At 34.7% G+C, this 16,257-nt stretch overlaps 1 protein-coding gene across 3 annotated transcripts; it reads left to right on the top strand.

Moving 5' to 3' along the window:
• The first annotated feature begins 1,204 nt into the window (after window positions 1-1,204).
• On the top strand, window positions 1,205-15,849 carry si:ch73-173p19.2 (V-type proton ATPase 116 kDa subunit a 1). Of its 3 annotated transcripts, none has more exons than XM_049485446.1 (19): window positions 1,205-1,358; window positions 2,035-2,113; window positions 2,454-2,551; window positions 2,766-2,894; window positions 5,688-5,794; window positions 6,015-6,138; window positions 6,465-6,547; window positions 6,641-6,734; window positions 7,360-7,572; window positions 7,680-7,830; window positions 8,113-8,246; window positions 8,559-8,719; window positions 9,195-9,288; window positions 9,388-9,506; window positions 9,597-9,804; window positions 11,475-11,534; window positions 13,423-13,540; window positions 13,630-13,801; window positions 14,970-15,849. In XM_049485446.1, exons 1-19 carry the CDS (start codon window positions 1,251-1,253, stop codon window positions 15,055-15,057), a joined length of 2,340 nt encoding a protein of 779 aa, XP_049341403.1. In that variant the 5' UTR covers window positions 1,205-1,250; the 3' UTR covers window positions 15,058-15,849. The 3 variants fall into 3 exon arrangements, with proteins under 3 accessions (XP_049341403.1, XP_049341404.1, XP_007260175.3); XM_007260113.4 differs by having other exon boundaries at window positions 1,206-1,358; window positions 11,475-11,582; XM_049485447.1 differs by lacking the exon at window positions 13,630-13,801 and having other exon boundaries at window positions 11,475-11,582.
• The last annotated feature ends 408 nt before the right edge of the window (window positions 15,850-16,257 follow it).

Genomic DNA, 16,257 nt, shown 5'->3' with positions numbered 1-16,257 from the left:
CAGTCTGTGGAAGGAAGATAAAAGTTACCAGGAACAATAAATGATAAAAAAATAGACTGATATGGGAAACTATTGGTAATATTTATTGAGCTACATATACAGAAGTAGCATGTAATGCATGTGGAACACAACATGCTAAACTGCTCACCATGAAGCTGTAGAGACTTCTACGATAATCCATCCCATGAAGCCTGAACATGGCACACACTATCTGCAGATTTTGCATTGTGCTAGAATGTCAATGCCAAACAGTTTATATCAATGCAAGGTCTGTGAGCTACAGCTATAGTGAACTAAGTAGCTATAGCTATTTTGAGATTTTTGCAAGCTTTTGAGATTGCAGCAGTATGTGGGCAAGTATTATCTTGTTGTAACAGCACACAAGAAAAAGAAAAGATAGGCACACAGTATGATCGAATGGAAATCAAACAGTGGATGACAGTGGTTAAAGAAAAGGACGAGAGCATGCCATCTCACTTCCCCCAGCCAAACCATTTAATTTCAGCACCCACTCTTTAGCTTTAGGTCAGTTCCTCATAGACGTCCCCCATTATCAATATTTTGGAACATTTGTAAATGTATATATATATATATTTTTTTTTTTATAAAATCACTGTCATATATACTATACTATATAATATGATTTGCATGGTACTGCAATTCAGCACTTCATGCCTAATCATTACCAGTGATGTGACTGTAATAAATGTGTCATGACCACACTGAAGTCCACTCCCTATGTGTGTGTGTGTGTGTGTGTGTGTGTGTGTGTGTGTGTGTGAGAGAGAGAGAGAGAGAGAGATAGACTTTGCACATGCCCAAATGCATACACGTGTGGAGTGAACACGTGGGCAGGGATGTGAGACAGATAGACAGGCAGATAGGCCACCCAATCAGGTGGCACTATTGAGGTATTTAGGGTTTGGAAAAAGGTGTTATGCAATTATATGCATGCTAATTTAAAAAATAAGTATGATGACTGGTAAACTAAATTGATAATATTTTAATAACATAATCAACGACAACATTATTGTTACCCTTTTAAAGTTTGAATCTGTGCCATTTGCCAAGCCTGTGGCTTTGTGGTCCAGTGTCGGGGTCAGTATTGATCTCTGAGCTGAAAGCACTCAATCGATCGGGCTGATTAATAAACTGATGGCCTGAAAAAAGATTCAGCTGGGATGCCGGCACACACAGGGCTGGTTTGTGTGTTTAGAGTCAGTTTGTTGGAGGTTAAAGCTGGTTGAAGGATGTTTCGCAGTGAGGAGATGTGTCTGGTGCAGCTTTTCTTCCAGACTGAATCTGCACATACCTGCATTCACCAGCTGGGCCTGCTGGGACTTGCCCAGTTTAGAGATGTGAGTAACATTACATGCCTGTGTGTGTCAGAACTTATCACACATTATATATTTTACTATTACTTGCATATAGTGCTTTTATATATTGATCAGTTGTATTTGGCAATGTTTTATTTCAAAGGATGAAATCCATTAATAGTCCCAAATCAATAGTTTGGTGGATTAAATCAAACATTCCACCTTTACTCAAAATGTACGCCAAGAAGTGGTTTGGGCTGCATTAATTGTACACTCAGGTTTTGAGACTTGAGCTTACAAATGAATGAAAGCTTTTACTCCAGCACCTGGTGCAGTCATTTATTGTTCCACATTAAATGGTGCACCAAGTGCAGGAATGTAGGGTTGTACTCACGTTTGTTGCCAGCAGTTTAGAGATTAATGGCTGTATATTGAGTTATTTTGAGGGCAAAGCATATTTCCACTGTTGTACAAGCTGTACACTGACTACTTTACATTGTATCAAAGTGTCATACCTTAAATGCTGGCCCCTGAAAATATATAATAAAATATTTACACAAATGTGAGGGGTGTACTGACTTTTGTGAAATACTGTATTTCTAGGAACTAGATGTAAGATGTAAACTCTGCCATATCGGATATATCGGATGATGAATTAGCTAAATTGGAGAGAAAATCTGGTAAAGATACGTTCTTAACATATTTTTACATGACTCAGCTGAATCCAGGTACAGCGGCCTTTCAGAGGAAGTTTGTGAAGGAGGTGAAGCGATGTGAGGAGATGGAGAGAATTCTGCGTAAGTATCATCAGATACAATTTACTGTCTTATCTCTTGAAAAGGGCTTTAGTTTCCACAGGGCAGGACTAACATAGTCAAGAGAGGGTGTGTAACTTTATTTTGTGCTCAGGATGCTTTTAGCCCACAAAATAAAAAGCGTGTTGATGTGTTAATGTTAACAATGTCAGATATACTATCTTTTATATCAAAATAATTTATATTATAAGTGTAAGTAGAAAATTAATTTTAAATTACTTATTATCTTACATATTTATTAATTATGCATTAATTTATTGTGTTGTATGTCATTGTTCTTGTGCTAAATCTCTAATCTAATGTTTTTAAATATGTGGTTTAGGGTTTCTGGAAGCTGAAATGGCTCGGTGTGCTATTCCAGTGTCGGCGGTGGTGGACAGTGGGGGAGTCACCTGTCCCCGAGAACTGCTGGAGCTGGAGGTTTGAACTCTTTGCCTTTACTTATTATATTATATTTTATAGCAAGTGATGTGATATACAATGTGTATCTTGTTCAAAATATATGTTTAGAACAATCTAAATCTATTAATGTTGGGCTTTCTAAGATTATTTTTTTATTACAGATTAAGAACATACTGATCCAAACCACAGGTGTAATAAACAATATGTTGTTTATTATTTGTGTGATCTACAGTGTAAGATTAGAAAGCTGGAGGAGGAGCTGAAAGAGATCAACTGTAACCACGATGCTTTAAAGCGAAACTTTACAGAGCTGCTGGAGATCAGCTCTCTGCTCAAAGCATCCAGAGACTTCTTTGAGGAGGTAAAGAGACACATGCACACCAGCACAGTGTGTTTTACTGCTCCACATGTTTCCAGATATTTTTAAAAACAGTAAAGTCTGCAGCTCTAAATTTCCTTCATTATAACAGCTTCCTTTATTGTTAGAACAGTCTGACTTTTTTAATCTTCAGCTAAAATGAAAAAGTCCAGCACTTATTAAATATTAAATAAACATTAAATAATGTCTTTATGTTTTAACGCCTAGTTTCACAGGTGTAAACACTCATGAAGCACTCAAGAAACAGCCTTCCAGCTAGCTGTAATCAGGTAGTTTTTATCTGTGTTGTTAACAGCAGAGTCTCTGGCATCCTCGCTCATCTCATCTGGAGGTGCTTTTTCCTCACTTTACTTCAATTTTTACAGTTTCATTGCTTTAAATTCTCCAAAGACCATAAAAGCAAGTTCTTTCTAGTATTTCTACTGCACTACTCACAGTAAGTTACATTATACCTTAAACATGGCACTTTGGTGATGTTACACATGGTAAACAGACGTCTAAAACAGACTAACTGAACGGTTTGCAACAGCTAACTTAGCTCTTAGCTAAGCAAACTAACTTTTTAAAGATCTTTTAGTTATCGCCATAGTTTTGAGACATTCACAGAGTAATTGTGTGTGTTAGTTTTAATAAATTAAGCTAAGCTCATCCTGTAGTTCTAGGATAACATGTCAACTGAGTTAGCTAGCTAACTTAGCTCCTCAAATTATTCTCAAGCTAACTACATAAATGCTACATACATAAACAACGAATGTCTAGCTAGCCTAGTGGTAAGTTAAAGCTATTAGAAATATAATTTTTTCCATTACTTTTACGTTTGAAGCAAATTGGTGTAGATAGCTGGCTAAAGCTATACCGAATTCATAATGTTGAGTGGTAATTAAACATTACCTAGCAATTTATCTTCACTGAGAACAGTTCACTTAGCTAAAGCTAAAGCTAAGTAAGCTAGTTAGAGGACAAATTGAATTTGTCTGAGGATCTAGCTACCAAGCTAAAAACTAGCTCTAATTCTTCAGCCGCATATAAAAGAAGCAGTAAATTAAACAGACTTGGTCTAAAACAGTATATCTGGGCCCTTCCAACAAATTACCATATATCAACTAGGGGTGGGCGATATGGCCCTAAAATAATATCACGATATTTCAGGGAAATATCGCGATAACGATATTTTTGACGATATAACAAAGATATTTTATTAATTTCAAGAAAACAGTATTGCAGAAAAAAAATTATGTCTAAGCTTTATTTAGTATAAATGCATTTCACACTTAAATATTACTTTTTTTTGCCTTTTCAAGACTCTAATGTAACAAATATCACAAACTCCTTAAAAAAAAATTTGCATGATTTAAAATTTTACCTGCAACAAATTATACTAAAATATTCTAAAGCTTCAAAGTCAACAGAAGAACAAATATAAACTAAACATACAGATGACAAATATATATATATATATATATATATATATATATATATATATATATATATATATATATATATATATATATATGCAAGAAATTTTGAACATTTAACTCCACGGATATAGGGAATTATCATGTGATCTGTTTGATTTTCAGACGCTTTGGGTTGAGTGAGGAGTCGACTCACTGAGTGAATCTATTCACAAGTCAATGATCCGTGATTCAAAACATTGTTTACAAGCTCAAGCGTTGATAGCCGCAGAGCCACGGAGAAACTCAGACAGTGGATTAAACTTAAACGCGAGTTTCTGACTGAAATAAGGACTCTAAAGTTCAAACGTGAAGGAAACAGAAGCGCACATTATTGTTTAACAATATATCTAACCGCACAGCGATGACTCTGCAGTTTTTAGAAACGGTAGGATTACGAATTTCACATCGCTGAAGTAATATGTCCACTATTTTTCATTACTTGCTCGGTACCTTTGTGTTTGGCTGCGTTTGGTAAAGCCTTTCTTCTCAACAGTTTAAATTGGCATCATATCCTAAACAAATCATATCCTATAGCTAAACAAAATGCGATAATTCAGTAATTTATTTCCAGCGTTTGCTCTTTCTGTCATAGGGAGTGTATATTTCCAAAGCTGTGGCGATGTTGTGCTGAATCAGCGTAGACTTGTCTGCTCACACTGGCCACTGCAGTCACTCCGCGACTTTTTTGGCTTTCCTCGTACTGAACTGGGTGTTTCTGTTTTGATATTATGCGCTTCGGACATACCTTACATATTACAGTGTGTATCAGATATTTTGTCACCAAATCACTGCCACACTACTTAACTGGCTCTCCTATTCCGAACGGGCTTCTCCACAGCAGAGCCGCTTTCTGACATACTTGTTGCTGTGTCCAAACGCCCCACGTAATGAACGTACGCCACACGCGTAACTGTATGACGTACATACGTAAACAACGCAGAATACCGCTAATATCGCGATATTTATTTTTTTGTAGAGTTTTAAAAATTATACCGGTATTATCGTGAACGATACGGTATAGTACACCCCTAATATCAACCACTTCTCCCTTTGTAAGTACTTTGACCATTTTATTACATTAAAAACAAAAAAGTGCTATATGTGCTTACGATAAAACAGTAGTAAAGAAAATAAGTTATTACTTCTGAAAGGTTGACATATATAGCCTATATATATATATATATATATATATTTAGACACACATATATATTGCATATTTTACACACATATATATTATATATATAAATATATTTAGACACAGTCTCTCTCTCTCTCTCTCTCTCTCTCTCTCTCTCTCTCTCTCTCTATGTGACTTCAGGCAGAGTCCCAGTTATCTTCTTCTGAGCTACCATCTGAAGATTCTGTCTCTATAGCCACCATCCGCAGGAACAGCAGTGCCAGCACCAGTGGACCACAAAAACTGGGGTATCCACACACACACACACACACACACACACACACACACACACACACACACACACACACACACACATATTGTCCCCCCACATTGATTAAGCACTGAGGTACAGTCAATATGCTGTAAGCCTTTGGGCTCACCTGTCATAAGCACCCACAGTTGTCTTATCAGGAACTCCTCAATGCCCTAATCTTTACTGTTTCTCTGTTGCTTCATCTTCATTCTCAGGTTTATTGCTGGAGTTATTAAACAGGACCGATTCCCTGCCTTTGAGAAAGTCCTGTGGCGTCTTTTTCATGAAAACTTTATCTTGCGGCATGCTGAGATTCAAGACACAGAGCAGCAGACGGAGGTCAGAGAAATACATGCGTCTTCATTTTGCAATGTTCTAGTGTGACCTCATTCCACTACCTGTCCAGCACACACATCCCTCCATCACTCCATTAATACAGAGCAGGCACATGTTCATTATATTAAGATAATGAACATTTTGAACTCTACAGCCATGCATTTTATCTGCATTAACATTTCTAAATAATAATAATAATAAAGTTCAAATCTTAAGAACTGAATAGTAGGCAAATAATCAATAATATATAATCACATAAACAGACAATCAATATGAATTAATCCAGTCGGTTACAGTGGCATTCATTATCGATGCTTTTACTTTTTCAGAACACAATGGTGAAGAAAGATGCATTTGTTATTTTTGTCCAAGGTGATCAGGTGCAGGGAAAAATAAAGAAAATCTGTGATGGGTAAGTGAAATAAATATTTAAACTTATGTTGAATTTCATTTAAATAAATACTATGTATGAATGTGTGATCTCTGCATTATGTTTTTTTTCCAGTTTTCGTGCGAGTTTATACCCATGCCCCAATACCCTCAGCGCACGAGAGCAGATGAGGATGAGCGTACACATTCGCATTGAGGATTTGCGCATGGTGACACAACTTACACTTCACATAACAATTTTACAAATTTACCTGCACAACCTAATGAGACATTTTGTGTGTTTGATTTCATCCAAGTAGATTAGCTTTAATTTTATTTTACTCATATTATTCCATTTTGTCACATATTTATGCTGTTTGATCTTACTGTTAGTCCTGATTGTTAAAACAAAATGTGAGATCTGAATGTTAGTCTTTACAGTCATTTCTGTTTTCATGGACTGCTATTCCTGACTATAACAACTGGATATTAATCATTGTATTTATATTTAAACATTTAAATATAAAAAATGCTGATTTTATTACAATGACTACAATAGGCAATAGTGAAGTCAGCTAAAATGTCATGTACAAATGATATATCTATGACATAATTACCACGAGAGGCCTAGCTAAAACCAACTGCTATTTATGACTGTATTACCTGACTGTTAAAACTGACGGCCAAACCGACCTTCACTTTAGACCTGACTGCTAATTTGGACTGTTTGGACTAATTGTTTACTTCTTAGTAACAAATGTACAAAGCAGCAGTTTACAGTAAACTGTTCAAAGTGAACAGCTGAAACTGGCTGTGATTGAGTGTAAATGATGTTCTGCTGCTGTGATACTGCAGATTTTGAGGAGAACAGAGGAGTTCAGAGCCACGGTTTTAACCAAAGCAGCCACCAGCATTCAGCACTGGGTCAATAAAGTGAAGAAAATGAAAGCCATCTATTACACACTCAACCTGTGTAACATTGACATCACTCAGAAGCTCATAGTTGCAGAGATCTGGTGTCCAGTATCAGATTTAAACTCTGTCCAGAATGCACTGATCAAGGGCTCTGTGAGTAAAACTGATCTTATATATGTATTCTTTTATATCTCTAATATCAGTCTTACATTTTAAAACACTTAAGTAACATTTCTCAAGAGTTTTGTGTGTGTGTGTAGGAGCAGAGTGGTTCCAGTGTCAGTCCTATCCTAAATCGAATCCACACCCAGCACACTCCCCCTACCTTCAACAGGACCAATGTGTTCACTAAAGGATTTCAGACCATTGTTGATGCTTATGGAGTCAGCAACTATCGCGAGGTTAATCCAAGTGAGAAATGTTTCTGTATTTTTAATCTTTTCTGTGCATTTTTTTTAACATTTTAACTTTTAATAATTACACTTTATATCTCTGCATGCATAATCTGTATTATTTGGTTGGATAAAAAATTTATAAATATAAATTATGAATTCAAAAACACTCAACAATCTAAAGAGTCAGGTGTAGTAGTTAGAGATTCATCTTTATAGTATTAGACTTATTAAATAATAAGTGTTAAAATTAATAAATGAATGATTCCAGTGTATGAACTGTTTTGTTCTTATCTTTTAGCTCCTTACACAATCATAACATTCCCCTTCCTGTTTGCGGTAATGTTTGGAGACTGTGGGCACGGGCTGGTACTGACCCTGCTGGCAGTTTGGGTGATAGTGCAGCAGAAGAAGTTGAGCTGCTGCAGGAGTGAGGTACAGGTGCTGTTTTTGGGATTAGAAAACGGATTGTTAATTAGTATTGTACAGAAAAAATATATATTTAATACTTCATTGAGAGAGACTTTCTTAGGTTATTTTGTGCCACTGGGTGGCGCCTGTAAACAGCTTAATCTCACAGGCACTTCAGAACAAATGATAAGTTTCAGAGATGAAATATAGACATAGATATAAGTTCATAAAAGTGTAAACAATCAAGGTTCTAATTTTAAGAGAATTGAATGGGGTAATGTTTTAAAAGCTTATGAAGTCCTTTTTCTGTTTTTTCCTGTTCTCCTTTACTGTCAGTTTGTAGTTGTTCTGGTGGAGGGGCGCTTCATCATCCTGCTAATGGGTCTGTTCTCCATCTACACTGGACTGATCTACAATGATTGTTTCTCCAAGTCCTTCAGCATCTACGGCTCATCCTGGAGTGTCCGTCACATGTTCCAGCCCAGTGGACCCTGGAGGTCAGCACACACATACACACACACGGAAACTGAAGAGAATATTTTTAGCTAGACTTAGCCATGTTACAGATCTTTTCCCTTTAGTTATTAATACAATATTGGATATTTTTTCATAACTAACTACTTAGATGTAGATATTAAAATAGAACAAAATATTGGATACAGTTAATCTGAATCAAATGCTTTGTTCTTAGAAAAATATTCAGATTAATATATACTAATTTTTGGTTCAAATAAAAATCCCTACAAATTTCTAAGCTACAGTGTGAGTATATGTACTTTGAATGTTTAATATTAGTTTATGTATATATAAAAATACTTTAATTGTACATTCACATCAGTATTAAGAAATAATTGACTGTTCAGTCAGAAATCCATAATAAATTGTAATTTGAGGGTTTTTTAAAACTGGATTGTAAAAGTCCCTATAAAAATAGATCAGTATCATTTATTCATCTCACACCTTTTTCTACAGCAATGAAACTCTCCACAGCTCTGGTCATCTCACTCTAGACCCTGCAGTTCCCAGAGTTTACTCAGGTTCTCCGTACATGCTCGGTATTGATCCGGTTAGTTCACACTTCAGTACTTCTCAAACACACACACACACACTGGATCTGGATTGGTAGCTTTTCTGGTTTCTGACTATGTTTTGTTTTAATTTGTAGGTGTGGAATATTGCTTCCAATAAGCTTTCTTTTCTCAATTCATACAAGATGAAGATGTCTGTGATTTTGGGGGTCAGTCACATGCTCTTTGGGACAACTCTCAGTTTAGTGAACTACATGTGGGTGTTTTTTTATTTTAGAATAGATTGTATCTGCTTAATTAGACTGATTTTGTTTTCAGAAGATTTCAATGTTTTTTCCTTTTTCAGACATTTCAGAAATTTCCAAAACATCCTGCTGCGCTTTATCCCTGAGCTGGTCTTTATGCTTTCTTTATTTGGATATCTGATCTTCCTCATCGTCTTTAAGTGGTGTGTTCAACTGCGGTCAGAAACTGCCCCCAGCATCCTCCTGATGTTCATCAACATGATGCTCTTCAGCTATCAATCCAGCGATGTATTCCTCTACAGTGAACAGGTTTTAATATATGTATATATATATATATATATATATATATATATATATATATATATATATATGTATATATATGAATTTACAATTTAGTTTCATTTAGAGATGGTTTACAATGGCACTTGGCTGACACTGAGGGATTACTGTTTAAATCATGTAACACAGGTAGCGCAGGTAGGGAATGTAGTGCTAGTCATGGCCAGGGACTGTCATAGGTGTAGTGTGGTGTTTTTGCCCAGCCAATGAATCAAACTCTAGTTTGCCACAGAAAAGGCAATGCTGTTACTCACTGTGTGTTTATTTTTAGTATATAGTATAGTATTTTAGTATATAGTATATAGATTTATTTGAAAGTTATGTCTATTTAAAGATTTTCAGTTTAGAATATATTTTAAATTTAAAATTAATTAGAGTATAAAGTATTTTATACTTTAGTTTATTTGACACTTAATTCATTGAATATTATGGTGTTCAGTTTAACTTTAACTTTTTTTTTTTTTAACATTGGCCAAGATTATATCTTAGAATTTAGTTTAATTTCCAAGGGCCAGTTGTTCAGAGGTAATCTAATCGGATTTTGGTTATCGGATTGGATCAAATCTGGAAAACAGGTTGTTCAAAAGGGAAAGAAGCATTCTGAAATCGGATCAGATCATGTAATCCTATCCTAGTTTGACAATGGATTAAACCTTCAGTTTCTGTTGTTCAAAACTTTTCAGGTGGATTTGGATAACTTTGATCCAAAAAAGCAGGATTACCCTGATTCCAACACGGGGTAGGATTCCAAGATGGATTTCAGGAAGAAAATGCAGTAAAACTTTATAACTAAATTTTTAAAGTTAGTACAATTATCCAATTCTGGATCTTCGCCCTGTTATTGAGCAACCAGAATCCTCACCGGTAGAGCCGGCAGTCACAGAAGCTCAGAAAAGAGGCTTGAAACGTCCTTTGCGAAATAATAGTAGTGACGACTATGAAACTCTTCTTAAATGAGAAACTCAAAGAGCAGAAGCACAAATAAAGGAGCAGAGGAACAAATAAAGCTAAACAAACTGCAGCAAACCAGGGTGCAACTTCAAATCCGCCTCCTAAAAACAGGGCTTGAAAATGCAGGTCTCTCTTTCTCATATGAAGAACCCTGAATATCTTTTTAACTATTGGACATTTTTTATTTGATGTTTTTAATATGTCCACAATTTATTTGTTAATGTATATGTTTTTTTATTTGTTGTGGCTCAGATGAGGGGTCATAAAAGAAATTATAAATGGATGTGGATGTTTATGTTTTGTCTCAAAATAAACACTTAAAGTGACCCCATATTGGTTCTTCTACCTGTTCTTTACATAGCTGGTAATCTGGATTAGGTAATCCTGAAAACTGTGTATCTGGATCAGGGTGATCCAATCCAATGTTGCTTTGAAAAATCGGCTTAAAAGTAAAACAGATCACTTGATCCTGGATAGCAAAAAATGGGATTACCAAATGTGGATAATTTTGATCCGGATTAAATTTTTTTGAACAACGGGCCCCAAATTCACTGATCAGGGATGGGCTTCCCAAACTTTAGTTTTTAGAGTTTGATTTAGTTAGGGCCCAACTGACCACTGTTTTCTGACCCTTTGAAGAATGAATAAACCAAATGATATTTTTTGGTACTATTTTCTTTGCCTTTCAGAAAGCTGTGCAGACGTTCCTAGTCCTCCAGGCTCTCCTCATGGTGCCTGTGATGCTGCTGGTAAAGCCACTGCTGATTTACAGACAGAGGATTAAGCTTAGGCTGCAGGTGGGAGGGCAGTGCTGAATGGTGTGTGAGATAATATACAAGATTTTACACAGTTATAGATGAAAATAAACTGAAAGAATAATCCAATGAGAACTCTTTAGGTCGGTTTCCTAAACAGGGATTAAGCCTAGTCTTTAACTAAACAGTATTTTAAATTAAGATTTTCCAATAAAAGTAAAATATAGGTCTAATCCCTGTCTGGGGACACCCCCTCCCCTCCCATTTAAAAATGTATTAAATTAATAAATGCCATTTTTTATTTAATATGGGTGTTGGTCAATCAAATTACCTGTTTTAACACCCCCCCAAACACACAGGAAGCTGTGGGAGATGACACAGGGTGGGTGATTCAGGGTTTCAGGAGAAATGTTGATGTATGCGTCCTTTCTTCAGAAACACTCTGAAGACATGGAATTCAGGAACACCTTTCAGCTCTGTAATGTTTGTATTTTTTAACTTTAGTAATAGTATAGGAGACTTTTTATTATGATTAAATAAATTAATACTTATTTATAATTTAGTGTTTTATAAACCTTACATAAGTGATTATGGTAAGTCATTACCTTCCTATTAGATATGCGTCCTCTTACAATCTTGTCACATTTTTGTCGCTTTAATCACTTCACTGACTTTTAGATCAGTCACACCCCTTTTCTGGTTAACTGGTCCCTGTGAGGAAGTCTTTCACTTTTAGTGCTTATGAATAAAGTGGCATGAAACTGAATATATAATGTATCTCTGTGTTCCACTATGAATTATTCAGTTACTTTCATGAAACTACTGTTTGAGTGAGGTGCTAAAAGGCTGATCAGGAAGTTCTTTCTTATTTGTTCTGTAAGCATTCTTGTACCTGGTAGATGTTTACTTTTCTTTCCTTCCATAACAGTGAATAATGCTATATATTTATATTTTTGTTAATACTAAAGAAAACATAAAGCTATGATTATAAATAACTCCTCAACATTAGCTCCACTAATGTCAGTGATTAATGATAAAATACGGAGTTCTATTATACATATATACAGATACAGATAGATAAATGCTTTCACACCATTTGATATAATATTCCCTTTACAAAACTTAACCCAAAATACTGCATGCTTTATAATTTATCTGGTCACAATACTGTCCTCACAGAACAGAAACCTAAATAGTCAAAAAAAGGTCAAACAGAATTGGAAAAGAGAATTTCTTTAAGGACATCTATATGTGTTGCACAGCTTAGGTGGTTGCCATACAGGTTTTATGATATGACAAAAAAAACCTCAATTCTCTACATAATTAAATGATTTAAAAAAATAATAATAAAAAACAATATTTGTTATACCCCAAAAACATAACATTTTAAAATAATACATATTTACTGTGAATTAATTTAAGTAATATTTTAAAATAATAATTTTATATAATTATAAAAAAAACTATAAAATGTTTTTGTCTCGTGCTAAATATCACATTCAGGTTGTAAAACAGGAATGCTGCTACGAGGAGTACAGTATATGGGAGCTGCTACTGCAAGTACCACTGACTGTGTTATTTTCTTTATCTGAAGCTGTAAGTGGATGGATATTAGTAAAGTCATATAATATATGTACTTATTACAGACAACTGCTATGAAACATGTTTTCCAAATAGTTGTGTTTTGAATTTTTTAATTAATTTAAAGATATTCATATTGTGGACCTTACTCCTAGACCCCTTACATAAAACGTAGTCCCCTTCTTCTTAAATTTCTAGTGACGTCAAAATAATTTACACCCATCCCACCATAATACTGAACCTGTGTGTTAACAAAAAATTCTGAATCTTATTTAACAAATAATTCATCTTCTTTCTGTAGGAGAGCATGGGTGATATTTTTGCTTATCAGGCCATTTACACTATAGAGCACTGCCTGGGATGCATCTCCAATACAGCCTCCTACCTGCGCCTGTGGGCCCTAAGCCTCGCACATGCGGGTAAGTCCCCCATCTTCGGATTATTATTATTTATATTTGCAGTTCATAAAGAGTTACAGCAGTACTAGTCTGTGTGTGTGTGTGGGCAGAGCTTTCAGAAGTGCTATGGCGGATGCTGCTGCGGGGTGGTTTGAGATGTACCCCCGGTTTGGGGGCAGTACTGCTGGCGCTGGTGCTTTGCTGCTTCGCTCTGCTGACGGTTGCTGTGCTGATTGTTATGGAAGGGCTCTCAGCTTTTCTCCATGCTTTACGCCTGCACTGGTAAAAACAGCATGTTTAATATAGGGTCATGTGAAAAAATACCTCTTGTTTTTTATATATATATTTATATGAATATGTGGGCATTTGATCTTTGAACAGTATTAAGTGATAAAGGTAATGTAATTATACGCAAATAAATGAGGAAATTTCTTTAAACAGTAACTTGGAAATGCAGTTAATATTAATATTAATGATTAGAACATGGTTAGCCTCAACCTTACCACATATCTTCTTATTTCTTCACATGATTGTCGTTAAAGTAATGAATAAATAAATGTAATATATTTGTGTTCAATTGATGATCCCTTTGGATTTACCTGGAATGTTTGGATTTTTTTCTAACACAATATAATATTACCATTATCATCCCAATTATAGGCAAACTGATGCAGTGTTTGGGGAAAAAGACATTGATATTTTTCTCAGCTGCACAGCATAAATTTTCAAACCACACAGATTTAATTTAAGCTGAATAAAATAGATAAACTGACTTGACATTTCTACACTCTAAAAAACAGAAGTACGATATGAGTACTTTTTTGTACTCAAAGGTACACTCTTCATAATTGTACCCTCAAAGGTACAGTATTGGTCTTTACAGGGTCAGATCTGTGCCCCTTTGAAGTACAAAGTCATTCCTAACAGCAATAAGTACAAATTTGTACCATTTAACCAGACAAAAGGTACATTCAGTATTCTGTATCACTGCACTGACAAACAAGATATATTTAAATTGCACATTTTTTATTTGAAAGCCAGACAATTTTGGATTATTAAGTTTTTAAGCCATATTTAGTTGATGATAATGTTTATAATTTTTATAATCTTTACTGGCACAAAAAACATGGGTACAAAAAAAGGACTTTTACTGAAAGGTACTTTTTTGTACTCTTTTAAGTACAAATCTGTACTTACTTTTCTTAGTGCATATAATAAGAATAACTGATTGTCTGCTGTTAGTTTAGTAAGATTGTTGGTTTATTATTGACATAAATAATTAAAATGAGACAGAATTTCCTTCAGGTAGTTCCAAAGGGTTCACTTACTAAATTGTTGTTCACGTATGTAATTGTATATAACAGAGTTGGACGTGTTAAGAGTAAAGCGGTATAATTGTGTAGTTTATTTTATTACTAACTTTATTGTCTGTGTGCTTTCTTTTGTTTAGGGTTGAATTTCAGAACAAGTTTTATCAGGGAGCTGGTTTCAAGTTCACTCCATTATCCTTCACCAGCTTGCTGAAAACACAGCCATGATACAGGTTATATTAGACTGTAGTGAGTAGAAGCTGTTACACTGTTCTACATTTACACTGTTTTCACTGAAGCAATTTATTTGCACTTAAACTACACGGACACTTAATTAACTATTCAAGGAGTCCGTAGATGTCCGGTTTAGACAAAACAAAGTTTACATGGTAAGGTGGAATCAAACATATTACACAGGAGATCGTAATAGTAATAAATTATACAGTGGGTTCTGTGGGGAGTTTGACATGAAAGGAAATACATGTTGTTTATTACCTCTATCTATGTGACAGTTTCATTTTACTGTATATAAATATACCCCAACAGGCTTATACAAACCCTAACAACCCCAGTAGCCCCAAATGAGCCCTACCAGCCCCAGTATATACCTCAGTTGCATTGCCATGCAAAACAATCTCAAAAACTAACCTCAACACCCCTCAAAACAAATTGCAGCAGCTCTAAAGCAACCTATAATCTCTTTCAAAAGTAATTTTGCACTTCTTACTCTTAAGCCAAAAAATGTATTTTACAGTGACTTTTAATTTTTTTTTTCCCTTTTGTTTTTGTTATCCTTTTAGTTGGAAAGTAACAGTAACAACTTAAAAGAATAAGCCTGAATTACATTTGTATGTCATAATTAAAGGAATGTACAGATTTTAAACATGTTATACAGATAAAACTTAAATTATACAACACATTTAATCTTTGTTCTGTGTTTATGTCTATGCTCTCTAAATTATATAAATCAAAGGGACTTTGGACAACAGGTACAGTTAAAAATAAAGGAGTGTACTTGCAGTGTGTGTTAATGATGCAGTGTGTTAATGTTAAAATTTACTTTAATTTATTTGTTTTTATTATTATTTTCCTTTTCATTACTGTTGCCATATAATTTGAACAGCTTTTTTGTCATTCTTTTGTTTTGGTTTAACTGCTTTACTCTGAAATAAGTGATACATTTATGTGTGATTTGTTCAAGCTATGTAGCCACTGTAAAGAAAAATGAAAAAAATGAAAAATTAACCATAGTTAGTTTATACTTAACCACTGATTCAGTTTCCCAAAAACACCATAGCACAAAGATGACTCTTGAATTGTCAAGTGAGCATCACACTGAATTTAGATTCACTGTTTTTAACAAAATAAGAACAGATAACATCATGCATAGATTTTTTTTAATGATGATTATGTTGGAAAACTGCTGTT

The sequence above is a fragment of the Astyanax mexicanus genome, chromosome 1 (genome assembly GCF_023375975.1).
Source record: "Astyanax mexicanus isolate ESR-SI-001 chromosome 1, AstMex3_surface, whole genome shotgun sequence".
Lineage (NCBI taxonomy): Eukaryota > Metazoa > Chordata > Actinopteri > Characiformes > Acestrorhamphidae > Astyanax > Astyanax mexicanus.
This window is presented reverse-complemented; position numbering and strand designations above follow the sequence as displayed.

Bases quoted from the DNA above. Each gene is read 5' to 3' on its own strand.
- si:ch73-173p19.2 (XM_007260113.4), top strand. From the start codon at position 1,251: ATGTTTCGCAGTGAGGAGATGTGTCTGGTGCAGCTTTTCTTCCAGACT. The intron at 2,114-2,453 runs GTAAGTATCATC...TATGTGGTTTAG, and splicing joins GGAGATGGAGAGAATTCTGC to GGTTTCTGGAAGCTGAAATG. The intron at 6,735-7,359 runs GTGACACAACTT...GTGATACTGCAG, and splicing joins GCATTGAGGATTTGCGCATG to ATTTTGAGGAGAACAGAGGA.